This window comes from Cnephaeus nilssonii (genome assembly GCF_951640355.1).
Source record: "Cnephaeus nilssonii genome assembly, chromosome: 13".
Lineage (NCBI taxonomy): Eukaryota > Metazoa > Chordata > Mammalia > Chiroptera > Vespertilionidae > Cnephaeus > Cnephaeus nilssonii.
The window spans coordinates 16,337,995-16,357,194 of record NC_137084.1 but is presented as its reverse complement, the minus strand read 5'-3'; the positions used below and the strand labels follow the sequence as shown (position 1 = coordinate 16,357,194).

Here is a 19,200-nt window from a genome sequence, read left to right as displayed (position 1 = left end):
GCCTTGGGCTTTCCTGGGATGGAAACGAGCTGAGCATGGGCAGGGTCCAAGTAGATACACCCACTGCAGTCCAGACAGGAAATGGCACTTTAATAGTTGTGGCCAGGGTGACAGGACCAAGACGGGGCTACAGCCAAAGCAGCCAAGAGGCCGGGCTGGCCCGGGCCAGTGGGAAGCCGCCTTTTCCTGCCAGGGTGGGGCCCTGCTGCGGCTCTCTCCTTCCTTGAGGGGCCCCACAACTGCGGGGCCAGCATGCCAGCGAGGTTGGAGGTGGAGCCAGCCAGAGGCCACACAAGTGACAGAGCTGGGGACAGGGATGCACCTCCACCCGCTGCTGTTTCCTTACTGGAAAGTCCTTAGGAGGTGCTGGTCTCAGCCTGAGCTCAGGGCCTTTGGTTGGGGTTGGGAGTTGGGGGCAGGGTGGGCACTTGCAGGTGGCATGGGCTTCATCAAGGCAGAAGAGAGCCAGAGGCCCTGGCAGGGGAAGTGTGGCCCAGGATGGGACAGAACCCTCTGCTCATGGTTGGGCATCCTTCCCGGCCACAGGCCTGACCAGCCCTGCCCCCACCCAATCCCCGGGCAGCCAGCTCTGTCCTCCATAGATGAATCTAACCCCTTATATTACAATAAACTGCATTTGCCTCTCCCCATAACCCCCACCCTCCCACCCTCGGCCGATGGCCTCCACTTCCCCACCCTCTGGTGGTGGCGGGTGCCCCTCCTCAAGCAGTGCCGCGTCCTGTCAGCAGCCAGCTGTCCTGGCACTGGCCTGAGGGCCCGGGGATGCAGAGGGCAGGCAGCGCTGCTACTCCAGGTAGATGTCTTCTGTGGGGCAGGTGTACTCCACAAACTGCTTGTAGAACTGCTGAAACGCTCTCCTAGGAGGCAGGAGACACATGCTGACTGGGAGGAACAGGAGCCTACCCCAGGTTCTCAAACTGGAGCCTCAGGGTCCCTGGGTGGGCTCCAGTCCCCTGGCTGCTCAGCTGTGTTCTCTGCAAACTGTGTTTCCTCAATGAGACTGCAATTGGCGAAAGGGTCTAACAGCTAAAACGTTCGGAAGCTACTCCTCAAGACCACGCAGGCCTCTCCCGAGGTCCCTGCACTGTGACCCGGAGGCGGTGTGCGGAGCTGGGGTGGGCTGAGGGTGAGGCTGAGCACGAGGATTGTGCTTGAGGGCTTGGGCCCTGGGCTGGCTGGTGGGCTCGGCGCTTGGTGGGACACACACATACGTACCCCACAGATTCCGCCAAGACTTTGGTGGATTCTTCAGACACAAAGACATGGCAGGCAAACCGGTGGTCAGCAGGGTGCTTAGTGATAAACCCAAAGTACCTGTGGGAGGACAGCAGTCTGTCTGGGCAGGATGTGGGCTCAGACCTCCTAGGCACATGCGTGGCCCCTTGTCCTGCCATAACGGCTCCAGACCCAGCCCGTACCTCGGCCTCTGCTCCTCCCCACTTACTTGTTGTTCTTTGGATGGTATCCACAGAAAGAGATGTTTTTTAACTGGAAAAAGTGGCTACATTTATTCCCCTACAGGAGGAAGAGTAGAAGAGGGTGGTCATCAGCCTGCAGGGGGCAGAGGAGGGAGAGCCGGGATGGGGCCAGGGGGGTCACCTTGGCCTCCTGGGAGTCATCAGCCTTGACGCCGATCTTCACACCCCTCACGCTGATCTCTAGGACGCAGCTGGAGGGTGGGTTAAAGTGCACGGTGAGCCGGCGGGTGGTGGCGATCTGTGGTGAGGGACAGGAACATCAGGCGTGGGGTGTCCCTCTGCCAGGAGAGGATGGGGACTGGGCTGGGGGTGGGCACCCGCCTCAGGGGAGCAGGAAGCAGGTACCTTTTGCATAGCGGCACAGAGGACGTCATTGCCCTTGTGGTAGGGAACCTGGACCGAGCCCAGGAACTTCACCCGAAACTGGTCCACCCAGTCGCTGTTTTTGGTCAGGGCTGGAAAGCAAGCATGAAAGTGAGGGGTGGCAGAGCCAGCAGAGGGTGCCACAATCCATGTATGTCCCAAACTGGCTGGGCTCACTTCAATCAATTGTGAAACTGACCCAAAGTCACCTCTGCTTGGCCCCCTCCCCGGGTGCCCAGTGCTGGAGCACAGGTTCCCCCGGCAGCAAGTCAGGGCAGGGGAGATGTGTGGCCCGGTGGCACCAGGCAGGGGGAAAGGAACACTACCTACCTGCCATCTGTTCAGGCTCCTTGGTGACCTCGATGGCGTAGTAGGCAGGAAAGATGCCCCGGGCCCCCGTGCGCATGTTGTAGGCCTCGTACCAGTAGTCCTCAGCCTGTAGCTCCACCAGCAGGGGGTCGTCCACTTCCAGCTCAAGTTCATCTTCATGTCGAGGCACAAACCTGTTCCCAAAGAAAGCACGTGAGGACTTCACCACCGGCCTCTTCAGCCAGGCCTTCCATCTACGCCCCACCCTGCTCTGGGGTCTGGGAGCTGCACTGCCATCATTAGTTCAATAAACATTTGCAAAGCGTCTGTGAGCCTGTCAATGCTACTCCTGGGGGAAACCAACGTCAATCAGATACGCGTCGGCCATGGAGGGGCGCACGGCCACAGGAGGAAGTGACCGGAGCCACTGATAACACGCGAGAGGCGATGGGAAGCAAGCACTTGCATGTGGAGGGGAGGGAGGCTGTGGGTTTGCTGTGGGGTCAGGTATCGGGTGCTGGGCGCCCTCCTGGGCTCTGGTCCCGTGCAGATCGGGTGCTTGCTCCTGCGTTCTGGCAGCGCAGCAAAGGCCACAGGGCACTGAGAACATCGGCTCCAGCACCCTGCTCCTAGTTCCGAGAGGACAGACCCTGTCCCCGGGGCTGAGAGGACGGATGAATGCCAGTGGCGGGTTGGGTTTAGGCCACGTGGTGAAGGCAGAGGCAGGGAGGGGTGGCCCGGGGGCTGCCTGGCCAGCCCAGCTCTGGTGCTCTTACCTGAAGATGGCCCGATGGGTCTGCTCCTGCTCCTCCCCGTTGATGACGCAGGAGAAGAGCCCAAAGGACTCCGCACCTGTGGATGAAGGGCACTGGCTGGAGGGGGAAGGTCCCAGCTCTGGTCGGGTTTGGAGGGGCAGGTAGAGAGCTCTCAGTCCTTATGCCTTGAACTGGATGGGCCTGAGGCCTCCTCCCAGGAACACCCTCGTTTCAGCTCTTCCCACCCAGGTCCCCCCACAGCTCCCGCTGCAGACTCACTGGAGGAGCGAGAGCGGCCGCTCATGAAGACGTTCAGGAACTTCTTGGAGAAGTGGACGTCGGGCTCGTCGGGGGTGGAGTCCTCAGAGAGGCAGGCAGAGGGCCTGGGCCGGGGCGCCTCCTCATATTCTTCCCCAATGGCTGACTCATAGGGCGAGGAGGCAGAGGCGCAGTTGTCATAGACAGTGGCCGAGTCACTCTCGTCACTGTAGTCTCCGAAGCACGGCCGCAGGCTCACCAGCTCCAGCTGTGCGTGCTCATCTACCACCAGCGTGTACTTGACCGAGTCGTAGGACAGCGCACTGGTGTCCGAGCTCAGGGAGGCCCGTGGAGGCGGCGGTGGCTCCCCCAGGCTCCCCCGCCACCCTCCACCTAGTGGCTCAGCCCGCTCTGGGGAGGACAAGCAGTCGAAGCCCTCATCCTCCTCACTGATGGAGGGGTGCGGCCGCCCTGCTGTTGAGGGGTAGGCAGCAGGGTCTGGATCGGAGCTGACCGACATCCGGCTCTCAGCTGGCGGCAAGAAGGCAGAGGTGGGCTCTGCAGGGTCTGGGGGCCGCTGCACTGGTGTCAGGTAGATCTCCTCAGTGGCCTCCAGCCTCACATCTGCCTGGTAGTGGATGCGGTCTCGATGCGAGTGGGCCCGGCCACCAGGTGGAGCAGCCGGAGGGACACTGGGAGGCGCCATCTGGGTGGCAGCACTGCGGCGGCAAGGGCTGTCGGTGGAGGTGCCTCGGTCTGTAGTGGGGGCGGGGCTGCTCTGGGGTGGCAGCTCATCGCTCAGGCAGATGTGTTCGTGTGCAGGTGTCTGCTCCCCTGCAGAGCAGGCAGGTCGGAGTGAAGGCAGGTGCCCTCACCCTTGGTTCCCAGGCTACCTGCTCCCCACACTCAGCACTTTCACTCAGCATGTCACGCAGGAGCAGGCCCATGCTGGCTCTGGAGCCAGCCCTCTCACTCGCGCCACAACTGACCTCAGATGGGCCCACTCACAGCTGTGGGATAGGCAGTTGACCTCTACGCACAAGCTGGAGGCTACTGGGTTTGCCCTCTGCATGGGGACTGGGTCAGGGCAGGTAGGAGTCCAGGTAAGGGGAAGGGTACTGACTTACCTGTCTTCAGGGGTGAGGATGATCGAGACACCCGATCCTGCCAACTGTGCTTCTTGCCCAGAGAATTATTATTCAGCGTGTCCTGTGCAGGAAACAAAAGGCCCTTGTGACAGAAGCAGTCAACAGTGCCCGGCACAGAAGGCCCTGGCCCTGCCCCCACCAGGCCATCCCTAGGCCATTGGCTGCACCCTACCCCCACCACTGGTCCAGGGCCTCACCCCAAACCCTCTCTGGAGTAGGCAGAACGGGCGGCAAGTCCCAGTCCGCCCAGCCAGGCCTACTGGCTCTAGCCAGCCCTTCCTCCTGGCTCAGGGAAGCTGGCCAAGCCTTAGGGAGATGCTTTTATCAGCCTCCACAAAGGAGGTGATGGCCGACGTGTGTGCTGGTGAGTGGGGGAGGAGGTGGGGGAGAAGCCGGAGCCATCTGGGCACAGAGTCAGACCCCCAGTTCCAGACACTGAGGATTAGGTAACATGAAGACTTTCACGTCCAACCCAAGTCCCCCGAAGCTCAGGAAGCTATGGCCTAGGGAAGGGGCAGAGGCAGCTGCAGAGCCTGAAAAGAGCACGAGGAAGGGTCTCCCAGCAGCTGGCCTGGGGGCTGGGGCTGAATCATCCAAATGATGAATCCACAACGCGGTTCCATCGGCCCCCCAGGAGCACATGACGGAGGAATGACAGATGTAGATGTCAGGGGCCCTTCCTGCCGGATCTGCCGGGCTGCCCATGCCTCAGTCTCAGCCCCCAGGAACCCTTCCCACAAGGCCTGCCTACAAGGCTCCCTACACACAACTCAGGCCCCCTTTCCTGGGAACATCCTCACAGGCCCTCACATTCATGAATTTGGCTGCCAAAATCCACCCCTGAGGATCCTGGGAAAGGAACCAATCCTCTCCCAGCAGCCCCTGCACTCTCCCCCAACAGCCCACCTCCCGGAGCTCCTCCATACCCCTCCTCACTGGGCCTGGGAGACAAAGGGCCACAGCCACTCTCCTCCACCCTATTCAGCCCTCCTTGGCATCCAGCCACCCAGGCCAGGGGCCCGAGGCCCCCAACTCAGCCGAGCCGCTCCACCTCCCATTTCTCCTCCTGCCTTCTGGGAATTCCCAGCTGCCCACATTCACACTGGCGGCTGCCTCTGAGCGCCCCATCCCCAACTCTTACAATTTCCCATGGCCTCCCACCACACCGGCCACTTTGTATGCCCTTTTCTCCAGGCCCTGCTTCTTGTCCACCTTAACCCCATACCCTCAGCAGGAAACCCTGCCACAGCCTGAGGTCCCAGGCTCCAAACCCTGGCAACCCCTCAAGCCCACTTCTCTTAATGCCCCGCTCCTCTCCTTGCTCAGATCCGAGCGCTGCTTGGGGCCTTCACGCCTCCCCTCCCTCCGAAAGATCTTACCTGCCCCGGAGACCACTTCCCCAGGGACCTGCCCCCCTGGGAAGCCTTGGAAGGTCTCACCGGCCGAAGACTTCTCCCCACACCAGACCCCACATGTTCCTCCTCGCGCGCCCACCTCCCGGGCCTGACCCCGGGAGCCGCCCCTGCAGCCCCGCCCCACGCCGCTCGCGCCTCACCTGAGACCGCGGCACCTGCGGGAAGAGATTGAGCGTGGTGGGCCGCTTGGGTCGGTACGTGTCCCCGCCGCCCTGGCCCTGGCCCTGGCCCTGGCCCTGGCCGCGGGGCGCCGGCTCCTGGCGAGGCTCGGCTTCGGGCGGTCCCGCTCCCGGACGCCGCGCCGCGCGCTCCTCCTCGTCCTCCTCCTCGTCGTCCTCGGCGCCGGGAGTGTCCCCCGCCGCGTCGATCAGGTCCATCTGCAGCATCTCGGCCTGCAGCCGGCTCCCCGCGCAGCCGCCGCCCCCCGACAGCAGCCCGGCACGCGGGGGCTTCGCGGTGCAGACGGAGGGGTGTCAGGGGGCGGGGCCAGGCCGGGGCTGGGGCGGGGCCGAGGCCGCCGTGCCCCGCCCCCCGCCCCGGCGAGTCCATTCCGCGGCCGCGAAGAGGGGGAGAGAGGGAGCGGGGCAGGAGCTCGGGGAGGGGAGGCCGCGCCCGCCCGCCACCCGCCAGGATGCTTGAGGCCGCTTCCTCCCCACTCCAGTCGGAGCCTTTGACAGTCCACACCTCTCCCCTCCCCACGGTCCCCCGCTTCCTGACTCTTCGCACCCTCCCGTTCCCTTGGCAACAGCCCGTGACCTCACCCGGCTGGGAAGCAGAGCCCAGAGTGAGGTCACCGCTGTTGCCATGGGGAGGAAGGGTCGCCTAGGAGTTCGTGCCCCATAAGGGATGGGGTAGGGGTTAGTATTGAAGGCGGCAGTGAGGAAAATGGGGAAAACAGTCTCCGTTAGGCGAGGGATTACGGAAGGGCCGCAGTGCAGACCGGAGGATCTGAGCGCGGCTGGAAGAGGGATGCTGCAAGGGAGGGGCACGTGCGGGCACCGGCCCAGGCACTGGCATACCCCACCCTCCAGTTCACAGGCCTTGGCCCCTCCAACCTGAGATTTCCCCCTCAGGCCAGTCTAACCTTGAGAGTTCCGAGTCCTATTCTAGTTCCAGCTCTTCCACCAACTCCCTGGCACCTTGGACACATTTCCTGACCCTCCAGGTCCCTCACCAGTTAAGCTGCCTCCTAGATTCCCAGAGAGGTGTGAAAGCCCTCTGGAGCTTTCTCAGGCTCCACAGGGTATACCCCAGGGCCTTAGGGCCCTAGCTGGTTGCAGGACCACCCTCTGCAAGGCTCTGCCTGTGCATGTTGGCAGAGTGGGCATTGCGGGAAGAGAATAGGTGTATGACCATAGAGAAACTATGTCAGGGCCCTGGGACCATTGCCCAAGCCCCGCCAGAATAAGTGACCTCTGCCTCCATCCCTTCCTAGCCTGGCCAGAGGGTGGAGGGTTGGGGTACAGGTAACTTGAGGGTTATCCTCCCCCACCCACTTGGTTTCTTCTTTCCTGGCAGGCTTACAGAATCTCTTGGGAAAATAGGAGGCCGACACAGAGACAGGAACCCCATCCCAACTCTCCTTTGCTGACCACTCTCCTAGCACCATGTCTACTTTGGCCAGCCACCCTCCTGGGGGCAGAGAGAAGCTGTGGACTCTGCAACCAGCCCCACGCTTTGCCTTCCATTTCCTGACCAGTGGTTCCTTCTTTCGATTCTGAAAAGATACAGGAGATCTCCGTCTGGTCCAGGTGCCCCAGACGCTGAGGACCTCCTGGCGGGATTCACAACTTTAGGGACAGAGAGAGCCATCTGTCCTGTGACAAAGCCGCGGGGTCAAACGCAGTAGCCATGTTGGGTTAACCCTCCAAATGGGCCTTCAGGGCCGTGGGCCCGAGAGGGTCTGCGAGGCCATGTTGTGTGGTTTGGTGCAAGGGCAGCAGAGGGAGTCCTGGGCTCCGTCCTCCTGCCCCCCCCCCCCCCCCCCAGCGCTGCAGCCTCAGGCTCCACCCTGCCCTGCCTCAGGCCCTCTGCCAAGGCCACTCGCCACAGGACTTAGGGTCTTCCTGAGCGTTCCCTTAACTAAGGCCCTAACTGTTACTGCCCGAGACCTCCAGACCTCCCGCCCTCTCCCTCCTTGTGGGCACTTGGAGGAGCTACCTCCTGCCCGAACTCCTGGCCCAAAAGAAAACAAAAACTCGGATGGAGGCCCAAGATGTGCCAAGCATTGTACTGGATGCTTCCTGTGTGCTGTTTCATTCATGAGGGCGCCATAGAGCCCCTGAGAGCCCCTTAGGAGATGTGGGGGTGCCCTCAACCCTGTCCCTACCCATCCCGCCACCCCAATAGGGCTCCTGGGAGCCCAGCCTTACCCGTAAGGACAGGGTGTCTTTGCACTGCAGACTGATGCCACACTCATCGGTGATCTCTGAGAGGTCTTCATCCTCAAACTCCTCCAGGCTGATATCATGGGTGAGCCTGGTGGGGACAGGAAGCCAGAGTTACAACCCAGGGGGACCGCTCAGCCCTCGGATGTCTCCCCAGTACATCCTCCAAGGGGCAGCCCCTCGGAGGCAGATCCCAGCCCCCGGAGGATGGGACTTGGAGTGCACCGGTGCCAACGCAAGGGGTAACGACAGGCAGGGAAAGAGTTCTGGGCTCAGGCCTAAAGGCAGTCTTCCTGGGGGAGCAGTGGAAGGGGAGGCTCCAGGCTACCCCTGCTCCTCCCGGCTGGGAGCTGTCCATCCGGTGGCCAAACCAGAAGCGCTGCCTGGAAGGCCCAGCTGCTCCGAGCCGCAGCTCTGCCAGAGAAATGCCTCCCAGGGTCAAGGCAGGTGCCAAAGCCAGTTCACCCGCGGAGAAGGCGAAGAGCTGAGAAGAGACTCCGAGGGATGCCCGGAGTCGGGGGCTCCCTGTCCAATCCCTGCAGCAACCAAACCCCAGGCGCTGGCAGAGGCCACTCCCCAGCCCCAGAGGAGTGCGCCATTCCCCCAGCCGGGAAGACGCACGCTGCCTGAGTCACAGAGCAAGGAAGGGAGACCTGGAGTCCGCGTGGGTCGTTCCCACCCATTCCAGGACAGAAGGACAGACGAGGCCGCTAGTCTGTGTTCTTGGTCTCATCTCTTCAACCACAAAATCACTTTGCCCAGACACGGACCCTGAACAGGCTACACAGATGGGGTCAAGGAACTGGGGCTGGAGGTTTGCTGAGCTCAGGAGGCAGTGCACCCCAGCGCCAGGGCACTAACTGGCTGCACTGGAACCCTCTGCCCCAGGCCAGCCCCGTGCCCCCTCTCACTGCGGTACCCACCTGCCCCAGCCCTAGGCTCCACCTGGTTTTTGGTGTGAGTGGGACATTTTGGAGAATTCTGTGGGGAAAGTTGGGAGCAATTCTGAGCCTTTTCCCAAATAAGAACAAGAGACTGAGACTTAGAGAGAGACCCACAGTCCAAGGTCACCCAGGAGAGGTGGTGGCCCAGCCCCCAGGGGAGTCTAGGAGGCCCAAGCCCTCTGCCTCTCACCTCAGTCAGCCCCAAACAGAGACTCAGAGCTCAATGGAGCTGCCCCCCAAACTTCCCCCTCCCCCCAGCCCCCACTCCCCTACCAGTGCTCCCACTGATCCTCCAACCAGCTGTCATTGTCTGGGCTTGAATCCATCTTCAGGAAGAGCTGCATGGAGAGCCCTGCCCGGCCAGGGGGCTTCGGGGCCCCAGGACCGCCCTCTCATGCCCAGAAGGGTTGGGGGGCCAGGGCTCAGGGCAGGGCTGGGGCCACAGGCCTGGGCCTGCCTTTCTGCATGCTGCCCGCTGCAGAAGCCTGGAGAGCTCATTAAAAATACATGGGCCGGGAGAGGAGGCAGCGGCTGCCGACCCAGGCCCCAGCCCAGCTCTTCCAGGCCCAGCCCTCAGCTGCAGGCAGCTTCCTCCCCCTGCGATGCTGATGCCCAATGCCGCTGTCGCTGCCGCCTCCCCGAGGGATCAGGTTACTGCAATCAATGCTACCAGCTCCACCTGCCCTTCCAATGCCCCTGTCGGGGGCTGGGGTGGCCCCCCTCCCTGGCCCAGGCTGGTAAGCAGATCACAGAAATCTGGGCGGTTTACCCCCAAAAGCCAGCCCCTGATCTGCTTTAAAGGGCCAGCGCCACACTCAGGGTGCCTGATGACCAGATGGGGGTGGGGGTGGGGTCCTCTGAAACTCTCCATGAATGGATGCCCACAGCTACATGCTCAGCCCCACACCTCACCAGAGAGGGTTCTGTAGGCCCAGGCAGTATACGGACAGGACTGACCGGGCAGCTCTATTGCCCACTGAGTGCAGCCGAGAACCCTGCCCCTGACTAAGGCTCTGTCCTTCAAGCACCCAGAAGTGTCTATGGGCACGGAGGCTCCACAGCCAGGGAAAGGGCAGACCCTGGGGGGCGGGGGCCCTTCGTGGCAGAGCTGGAAGGGTGGCCTGGGAGGTAATGAGCCTTCTGTCACTTCAGAGTGACCTAAGCAGAAGCTGGAAGGCCCCTGGAGGGAACGGCAGAGAGGAATTGGGACCAGGGCAAGGGGGCCTTCTCTCATCTGGAGCCCGAGGGTAGGGAAGGTCCGTGGTGTGGAAGTGGGGGCAGGCTGGGGAGGGCCGTGCAGCCTACAAGCCAGAGCAGCTCTGTTCAGCCAGGCCAGCACAGGGTGGTGACCCTGGCCCTGAACCCCGGGTGGCTGGCACTAAGTAAAGGATGAATATACAGGGGCGAGAAGGCACCCCTGGGACTCAGCCAGCACCAGCGAACCCCGAGATGCCCTCAGATTCTTCCCGCTCTGCTGGTGACCCCTGCACACATCTACTTCCCTCCCTCACTGCCCAGCCCTGGTCCAGCTCCTGCCTCTGCAGACCTCCCCATGGCCCGCATCAGTCTCCCCAAGCCTGCACCACTCCACCCACCTACCACTGCCTGGCCAAGCTGTCTGAACCCAGGGGCCCTGCTGGCAGCTGACTCCGTGGCCTGGCATCCTAGGTCTCCAGCTCCTCTGCGTCCCCGGCAGCTGCCTCCCCAGGGTCTAACGTAGAGCTTGTATGGAGTACATGGCAGGCTCTCACCTGCGCTTGCTGGAGGAAGACTCAGTTAAGCCGCTCCTCAGAAAACCCCCTACTTCCCCCCCTCCGTGCTAGTGCCTTACAGCCCTCCTGGCCACACTCGCTGGTCCAGTCATCCTCTTGCTTGCGGTAGGTGTCGCCAGCTGTGTGGGCTCAAGACAGTGCGGTGGAGTGTCTGCCCTCAGACACTCCCAGTTTGCTCCAAAGGTGGGTGGAGCTCACATCCCCCACTGCGTGCCCAGCAGGTGATGACTACAGGTCCCCTCCCTCCCAGCTACATGCCCCTGAGGGCAGAGGGCAGGTCCTCCTGCACACACTGGGTACTGGGCACAGGCCTGCTAGAGGCATGTCAATGACTTCCTTAGCTTCTCCCCAGCTCATCTCCACACCCTCAGACCGCTGATATTCCCACTTCCGGGGATGGCAGGCCAGGGGGCCGGGCAGGGACAGCTGTTTCATCCTTCACAGAGGAGGAAGCAGAGGTCACCTGGGGATCAAGAGTACCTGCACTTGATCCCCAGCTCCATCGGGCGGGTTAAAGGAGCTCCTTATCTTTCTTTTCTCTCATAAGCCATTATCCGGCTTGGAGGCCAGAGGCCTGAGATCAGATCCCGGCTCCACTTACGAGGAGCAGCGGCTCCATCTCCGGAGCAGAAGCTGGCCGTGCCCTGCCTCTCCCTCCGTCCTCACTACAACCTTGGGAGAGGGTTTATTTTGCCCATTTTCCAGATGGGGACTCAGGCTCAGACATAAGGTGTCGTAGGTCCCATATATAAAATGGGGCCACCCACCTCCAGGGTGCTGGCGAGGATTCACAGAGCAGAGTGTTTGTGAATTGCAGTGCTGGGACCAAAGACCAAGGATGGACTGGCCAAGGAGCCCCCTTTGCAAGGCACCCATCTCCACCCCCATCCCCACCCACCCTGGCCCTCCCTGCCTTTCCTCCTGCTCCTCCAGGCCCCCCCGTCATTCAGGAAGCCCTTTGTGGAGGGAAAGCTAATTAGACCCTTGGTTCCTCCAGGCTCAAGGAAGGCAACTGTGGGCAGGAAGGGGGAAAGAAAAGATGGAGGGGAGGAGGGAGCAGAGGAAGGGAAGAAGGAGGGAGGTTTCCTCTGGATCCCACTATCCACCATCCCCATGGAAACCTGAGCCCTGAGTCCCAGGAGGCGGCCTCAAGCTGAATCACACACCCCCTGCAGGTCTCCATCCCTGGCCTCTAGACCTGGACACTCAGCAGCTTCCCTTCGCTCAGCCACACGGGTGAGACATTCCCGAGGTCTCATCCATATTAACCTTGGTGACTCTGTGTCATGAGTTTGGTCTCTCGAGACTGCCCTGACCTGGGATCTGTCTTTATATTTGAGCCCCGCTCTTTGCGTTAACCTTACCCTAGTCCAGGGCTGGGTCCTACCTTCTGACCCAGCAGGCTCCTCGCTGCATTCTGCACATGCCATTCTCCACACTCCCACCCTCCCTGAGCCGAGTTCTGACATGAACATGCCTTTTGTGTTCTGATGTTTATTCCATGGCCTTTTCCCTTGCCATGTGCAGTCACACCACGCTGTTCTCCTCTTCCTCCCCTCCCCCCCAACCGCAGCCCCAGCCCTTTCTAGTTTGCAGTTTCAACCCACGAGAGTTAGAACTGTATGCAAAGTAAGAGTTACGTGGTGAAGTGCTGAGGCTTTAGCTGAGCAAGGTCAAAGCTAAGCCCGGCACTGGGCTGTCCAGAGGCCATTCTTGTCTTCCTGCTCGTGGCTCTCCTGGAGCGAGGTGAGGATGCTGCTGGCTGAGTGACCTTGGGTCCTGGCCACGGTGCCCCACGCATGGGCCCCTCTCTCGACAGAGAGCATGGATGGTCCAAGGGCCCAGCCTCTCTCTGCCTTCTGAGCGCTGTGGCTCCCAGTGGTTCTCAGGACACCTGTGGATCGGCTGCTCATTTCCCTCTGGCTCCCCTACAGGCCATTCTCCTTAGGGCAACCAAAACCAACGTTTGAAAGGCAAATTTAGTCTTGTCACCCCTCCCCAGCTCAGGATCCTTTAATAGCTTCCCCTGTCCCTTGGGGAAAGGGGCCAAAATTCTCACCTGGGGCCTGAAGGCTCAGCAGGACCTGCTCTTCCCTGTAGCCTATATCACCCAACCCCTACCCCGTACGCCATGTCTCCAGCTCCCAGCTCTCTAGACTCCTGCCCCATTGGCTCCCTCAACAAAGTCTTCTCTGACCTCCCTGACCAGGCCAAACAGCCCTGCTACTGGTCCTTAGTCCCTCCTGCTGGGTATTTCCGATCACTATAATTTTACCTTTGGGTTCTACAAACTCCGGTGGGCTCCCCTTAGAGGCGGTTGGTCCATAGGGTGGGATCATGTCTCTCTTGATGAACCATGTGTGGTGCCTAACTGGTACTTAATAAACGGTGCCGAGTGAATGAACCCCTGGAGTCCCCAGGTCTTTCTAGATTTTTCCCCTTGGAAATCTCTAAGTCAGTTCTCCTTTCAACTCAACTTCCTGTGTGCCCACCCACATCAGAGTCAGGGTAGGATGTGTAGGCCTCTGGGAGGGCAGGACTGGCTGAAACGGTGCAGTGGGGGCGAGCCAGGCCCAGCTGCACCCTCAGAACCTTCTCTCCACCCACCCCCAGCTCTGGATGGACACAGGTCGGGCTGGGTTTGTTCCTCTGATCTGGAATTCCCTTCCCAACCATGTCCACATGGGGTCATCTCCAGTAGAAAGTGAATCCAACCCCAGAAACCAAATCCAAGCAACAACCCCTATTACGGTTACCATATATCTGATCTGGTTAAACTCCTTGGTGCCCATACGCAGCAAGGACTCTGGGATTTGACTTTTGGGAAACTCCCCTGAGAAGACAATCCCACATGTGGAAAACCTCGTTCACAGGATTGTATTCCTCACACCAGCAAACCACGGAAAACAACCACAACAGCCCAGCACCAGGGCTGGTTAAACCGTGCCCGTCCAGTGGAGGGAACGTTACGTAGCCTTTTGGATGAACGTTATGAAGTCTGTGTATTAATGCGGAAAATGGCAACCAATATAGTGAGCAAAGAGCCAGAACGCGTGTCCTGTGGTTTCACGCGATGAATCACACACAGGAAGCAACATGAACGGGAACGTGGTGGGGAGGTGTGCTGGGGCCTGGGTAGCGATGTCCTCTCTGAGGCGTCCGTGGCCACCTCTCCCACTAAGATGAGACTCCCACGGCCTTTGGGCTCAGCCCAGTCCTCTCCAGACCCAGACCCCAAACCAGCTGCCTACTGGAATCCTCCTTTTGGGTCCCCCAATGACCACCGACCTGGAATGCGGCAGGCCTAAGAACCATTTCACCTCCCTGCTCGCCAAACCTCTCCCGTTGGGCACCACATCCCCGAGGCGCTCAGGAGCAGCCAGGACCCCTGCCTCTCCTCACACCAGATCCCTCCACACCTTCCTCACACCCTCCCCCGTCCTTCCTCACCGGCAGGACAGCCAGCAGTCCCCCGCTTCCCCGTCCGCTCTCTGCCCAGCAGCCGGGGAGATCTTCCCCACACACGGAACTGCTCCCTGCCTAAACCATGCTGTTCCCACTCCCTGTCAGTGAACAGGCCAGGTCCCTACATGGCCTTCGAGTTCTGCATTCCCTGCTCTCCGCACTCGTGCCAGACAGGGTGGCAGACACCCTGCCTACTCTCTCTGGTCTTGGGCCCAGGCTATCCCCTCCCTCTTCGCCCCTCCTCCTCTTGGGTGATACCCACAAGGCCTGAGCTGAGAGGACCCTATCCTGACCTGCTGACCCCCAGGCCCCTGACCTTAGCCATGCACCCCTAACAGCCTGTCTAGGAAGGACTTGTCCATCTGTCTGACACCACCGCCTGAATGACGACCAGGCCATGCCTGCCTCTGGAGGGACTCTTTGGGGAGCCTGGCAAAGAGTAAATATATGTTGAGTGAACCCCAAGGACCAGCCAAGTGTGTCCCCTCGTGAAGAGATAAGTAAGGAGGCCCCTGCACCTCCCGGTGGCCTCTCTCATCCCTGAGGCACTGTGTTGGGGCAAGAGCACCACCATCCCAGGAGTCATGAGGCCACTATCCCCGCTCTGCCACTAACTTGCTGCGTGTTCTCGGGAAGCCACTCAGCTTCTGTTTCCTCTGAGGTAAGAGGGGAGGAGTTGGTTTGGATGAGCTGATTTCTAATGTCATAAACCCAGGGCAGGCTGCTCACTTAACTTTCCAAGCATCTTTTTAAAATATATTTTTAAAAGTTATGCTTACACTATAATGTAGTCTGTTAAGTGTGCAATAGCATTATGTCTAAAAAAACCCCACCAATGTATGTAACTTAATTAAAAAGACTTTATTGCTAAAAATGCTAACCATCATTTCAGCCTTCAGCAGGTCATAATCTTTTTGCTGCTGGAGGGTTTTGCCCCCAATTTGTAAAAAAAAAAAAAAAAGCAATATTTGTGAAGTGCAATAATACGAGATATGCCTGTCATGGACATGTATCTCTTTCATTTTAAAATTATTGTGTAAGTTACACAATTTGTTGTAAAAATAGGTTACAATATTTTTTGTAAAAATAAGAAGTCAAATAATACAGCAGTATGTACAATAAGTACAAATCCCTCCTCCTACATCATGTTCACAGGCAACTACTAGTAACTGGTTGGAGAATTTATACTCAGAAAAGAGACCCCACATATTTATTTACACCAACTACAATGAACTCCCCACCCTTCCGGGTCTACAGCATGCTGACCTCCCCTTCCCCGCGCACCAACTCTCTGTCAACATTCCAGGGAGCTCTCTCTTCAGGGTGGCTCTCAAATCAGACTGCCTGGGTTTAAACCCCAGCTCTGCCACTTACCCCACTTTTTTATAAAATATATTTTTATTGATTTCAGAGAGGAAAGGAGAGGGAGAGAGAGATAGGAACATCAATGATGAGAGAGAATCATTGATCGGCTGCCTCTTGCACGCCCCATCCTGGGGATCGAGCCCACAACCCAGGCATATGCCCTGACTGGGAATCGAACCGTGACCTCCCGGTTCATAGGTCAACACTCAACCATTGAGCCACGTCAGCCAGGTGTTACCCCATTCTTTATGCCTCAGTTTCTTCCATTGCAAAGTGGGAATAATATGTGGCTCGGGTGGGAGTGCTCTTGTGCAAAGGGCGCTCAGAATGGTGCCCAGGCCAAGCGGGCGCCTCGCAGGTGCCAGCGCGTCCACTGTTACTCTCTGACAACGTGCACTGCTATTTCCTGTTCTCCAGTGGGGCAGCACCCAGTTTTATCCTTAAGTAAGTAAGAAACCAATAAAGCATCATTGAGCACCTGCTCTATGCTGGGCATTGGGTGAATCAAAGTTTAGGCACTGACTCCTTATGCCTTCTGGAAGCTGACAGTGGTGCTGGGGGCACACGGGCACACACCAGATAATGATAATAATAGCAATAACAGCCCTGCAGGACTGCAGCTCTCCACAGTTCTTGAAACGTTCAACATGTGTTCTCTCATCCAAGGCTCAGGATGGCCCTGTGCAGACACCGAAGCCGGCCTCGCGGAGCAGAAGCAGGGGCTCAGAGGGTTAGGTGCCCAGCCTCAAGGCACACGGGTAAGAAGGCTAAGCTAGGACTCAAACCCAGGCCAGCTGGATCCACGACTCTCCAAAGATCCCCCAGAGAGCAGTAACCATCCAGGGTTAACCCGAGCGAGGCCAAGGGACCCGAGAGGCTGGGCAAGGCAAAGGGCAGCGGGGACCGCTGGGCCAACAGGGCAGGCCACGTGGGGCTGGGGACTCGGCTCTGATTACTCCCACCAGCCGGCCTCGTCTCCACAGCCAGGCCATGGTGTCCTGGAGGGCCGGCCCATACCCCCGCCTTGACGTGCTGCCACCCTTGCCCAACTGGGCCGGGACTGGACACACTCACTGGCTGGCATCCACCTGTCACTCTTCTCCCTACAGTGTCCATGATAACCTGCCTGAGGGGCAGGGAGCGATGGAGAGCGCTGTCACCTGGGGACCAGGAGCCCGCTGAGGGGAGGCAAAGCCTGGAGGTAGAGTGGATCGAACACACAGACCTGGATCCAGTTCAGCCTCAGGCTCTGACTTCCTCGGGGTCCTTGGGCAAGCCTCCAGCCGCCCTGAATCTCAGCCTCCTTGTGTAGAGAATGGTTAGACGGATCCCCACGCCCAGGGTGGTTATGAGCTAAACAGCCAGCACTGGGAAACTGTTTGAACAGGAAGGAGCTATATAAGTGCCCGCCTGTCCGAAGGAAGGGCTGACACTTGTTAAGCACCGGCTTAACAAGTACATTAAGGGATCAATAATATTAATGAGCTCACCTCAGAGATGGGACTCAAGGAGGACAAACACCTGCCCAGGTAATGCAGCAAGAAAGTGGTGGAGCTAGGATTTGAACCCAGGTCCCCCTAAGCCCACTGTACTCCCGCTGCAGGGGGGCCTCCAGGTAGGAGGGCAGTGCTTGTCCAGAGGCAGCGTGTGCCCTGCCAGGTGGAGTCAGTCTCAGACCTCAGCCTGTTACCCTGAGGCACTAATCACAAAGGCCCTATCCCTTGAGCCTTCAGGCCTGGCCTCCTCCATCTGGTCCCCTCCCGCTGGTCCCCCCAGTTCAGCTCAGGGCCTCAGGGGAGGTTTCCAGTCCTGATGATGCCATTAGAAACCCACAGGGGTCCCTGCCCACCTGAGGGCCAGGCAGCCAGCAAGCCCCTGGTGGGAAGAGGGGCTGGCGCCAGAGCCCAGCTGGGGCCTGGCTGGGGTGGGAACCCCAGGAGAGGGGAAGGCATCAGCTCATTAGATGGAAAAACAATGGGGTATGTCTAGGCCTCCTTCTCCTAGGCTCTGGAGCAGTGATACCTCCTCATCCTCCTCTCCAACTAAGGCCAGGATTATGGGGAAGGCACATCAACCCTTCCCCACAACACCCACTATCCACTTCTCTGAAATCCATCTTCCAATTGCTTAACACCAGAGAGGGGGCAGGAAGTGGGATGAAGAGGAGCACAGATCAGGGTCCTGGGTCCTTACTCCAGCAGGGATCCCCCCCCCCCCCCAATGTTCCTGGCTGTACCTGGGCCATCCATTCCAGACTCCCCCTCCCGCAGCTGGGCCTAGGATCTCTGGGCTAAGACTGAGCCTTCTGCACCTGCACACACCTGACAAAGTCGGTGCTGGTCCAAATCCACAGAGGGTCCTGGACAGGCAGGGCTGGGGGAGGGGCCTACGACTCCCTCCTTCCAGCACCAAGGTTGTCGGTGGCCCCAAGAAACTGGTCCCGCGGGACACCCAGTCTAACACCATCTTTATGGCAGGCTTCGGACTGGACACAGGCAAGCCTACCTGCCTCCTCTGAGATCTCAACCAGATCCCAGGCCACAAAGTGGGGGAGAAGGCAGCCTCCGCGCCCCCTCCTCCGATTTCAGCTCAGAATCTCTATTCTAGGACATGGAATGGCGGAGGGAGCTGGCTGCACCACGGATATGCAGCGGCTGTAAGTCTGGACTTGAGGCTGAGGGGATTCTGGGAGCTCTTTCCAGGGAAGAGACCCCATCCCCAGGCCGCCCTCTCATTCCCGGAGGTCTGGTGTGTGTGCGCTGGGGGCGGAGCGGGGTGGGGTGGCGGGTGAGTCGGAGCAGATCAGTCCCGGCTGAAGGGCGGGGCGCACAGGCCAGGGATTCTCACCTGAAATTGGGCGGCGACGCGATGTGGAGCCCCAGGAATGGGGAGGCGGCAGGCGGGGTCGCGGCCCCCCCGCTCGGGCCGCCGCTCTCTCGCTCCGCCATTCCCCGGCACAGCCCTGGCCATCCGGGCGGCGCACGGCGCGGAGGCGGCGGTGGCGGCAGCGGAGAGGAAGGAGGAGGGGGCGCGGCGAGAGGCCGCCGCGGCGGCGGGGCTCGGGCTTGACTCCTGCGGCCCGACACCAGCGCAGGGCAGAGCGCGGTTCCGGACGGCCCCCCGCTCTCGGGACTGGCGGGAGCGCCGCCGCGCGCGCCCCCGGGCTCTGCCGGGGGTCTCGTGCGCCCCGCCCCGCCCGCCCCGCCCCGGGCCCGCTAGCCCCGCCCACTCGCGCTCTCCATGGTGCTGAAGTCGTGGCCCCCGCAGCCCCCAGGGCTTGGCCTAGTTTCACCCTAAATCACACACGGACTTCTCTGTCTCCTGCCCCTTCCGCAAAGCGCCCTCCTCCCGCGCCTTTTCGGACTCTGCTAGTAGGAGGGGGTGGGCCTAGCGCCCAGGTATCAGGTAACTAATTGCGGGACCAGGGACCCAGGGCCCTGCTTGGCCCCTGGCAGCAGCCAATAAGGCGGACTGGAAAGGCGGGTGGTGGAAGAAGACAAAGGTGAGAAGGTGTCTGTCC

General features: G+C 60.2%; 1 protein-coding gene across 1 annotated transcript; it reads right to left on the bottom strand.

Annotated features, from left to right (window-relative positions):
- Positions 1-15: 15 nt before the first annotated feature.
- On the bottom strand, positions 16-18,647 carry MAPK8IP1 (mitogen-activated protein kinase 8 interacting protein 1). Its single transcript, XM_079787407.1, has 12 exons — positions 18,528-18,647; positions 8,120-8,225; positions 5,888-6,196; positions 4,312-4,393; positions 3,206-4,018; positions 2,948-3,023; positions 2,193-2,365; positions 1,845-1,954; positions 1,621-1,737; positions 1,466-1,536; positions 1,237-1,335; positions 16-878 (listed from the first exon to the last, which is right to left on the bottom strand). The coding sequence occupies exons 1-12, from the start codon at positions 18,626-18,628 to the stop codon at positions 806-808; spliced, it is 2,130 nt and encodes a 709-aa protein (XP_079643533.1). The 5' UTR covers positions 18,629-18,647; the 3' UTR covers positions 16-805.
- Positions 18,648-19,200: the final 553 nt, after the last annotated feature.

What these genes read in the sequence shown, in the direction of transcription:
- MAPK8IP1 (XM_079787407.1), bottom strand. Translation starts at nt 18,628, where the DNA reads ATGGCGGAGCGAGAGAGCGGCGGCCCGAGCGGGGGGGCCGCGACCCCG. An exon ending in GCGTCGCCGCCCAATTTCAG is followed by an intron (nt 8,226 to 18,527) that starts GTGAGAATCCCT and finishes TGTCCCCACCAG; the next exon opens with GCTCACCCATGATATCAGCC. An exon ending in CGCAGGTGCCGCGGTCTCAG is followed by an intron (nt 4,394 to 5,887) that starts GTGAGGCGCGAG and finishes TTTCCTGCACAG; the next exon opens with GACACGCTGAATAATAATTC.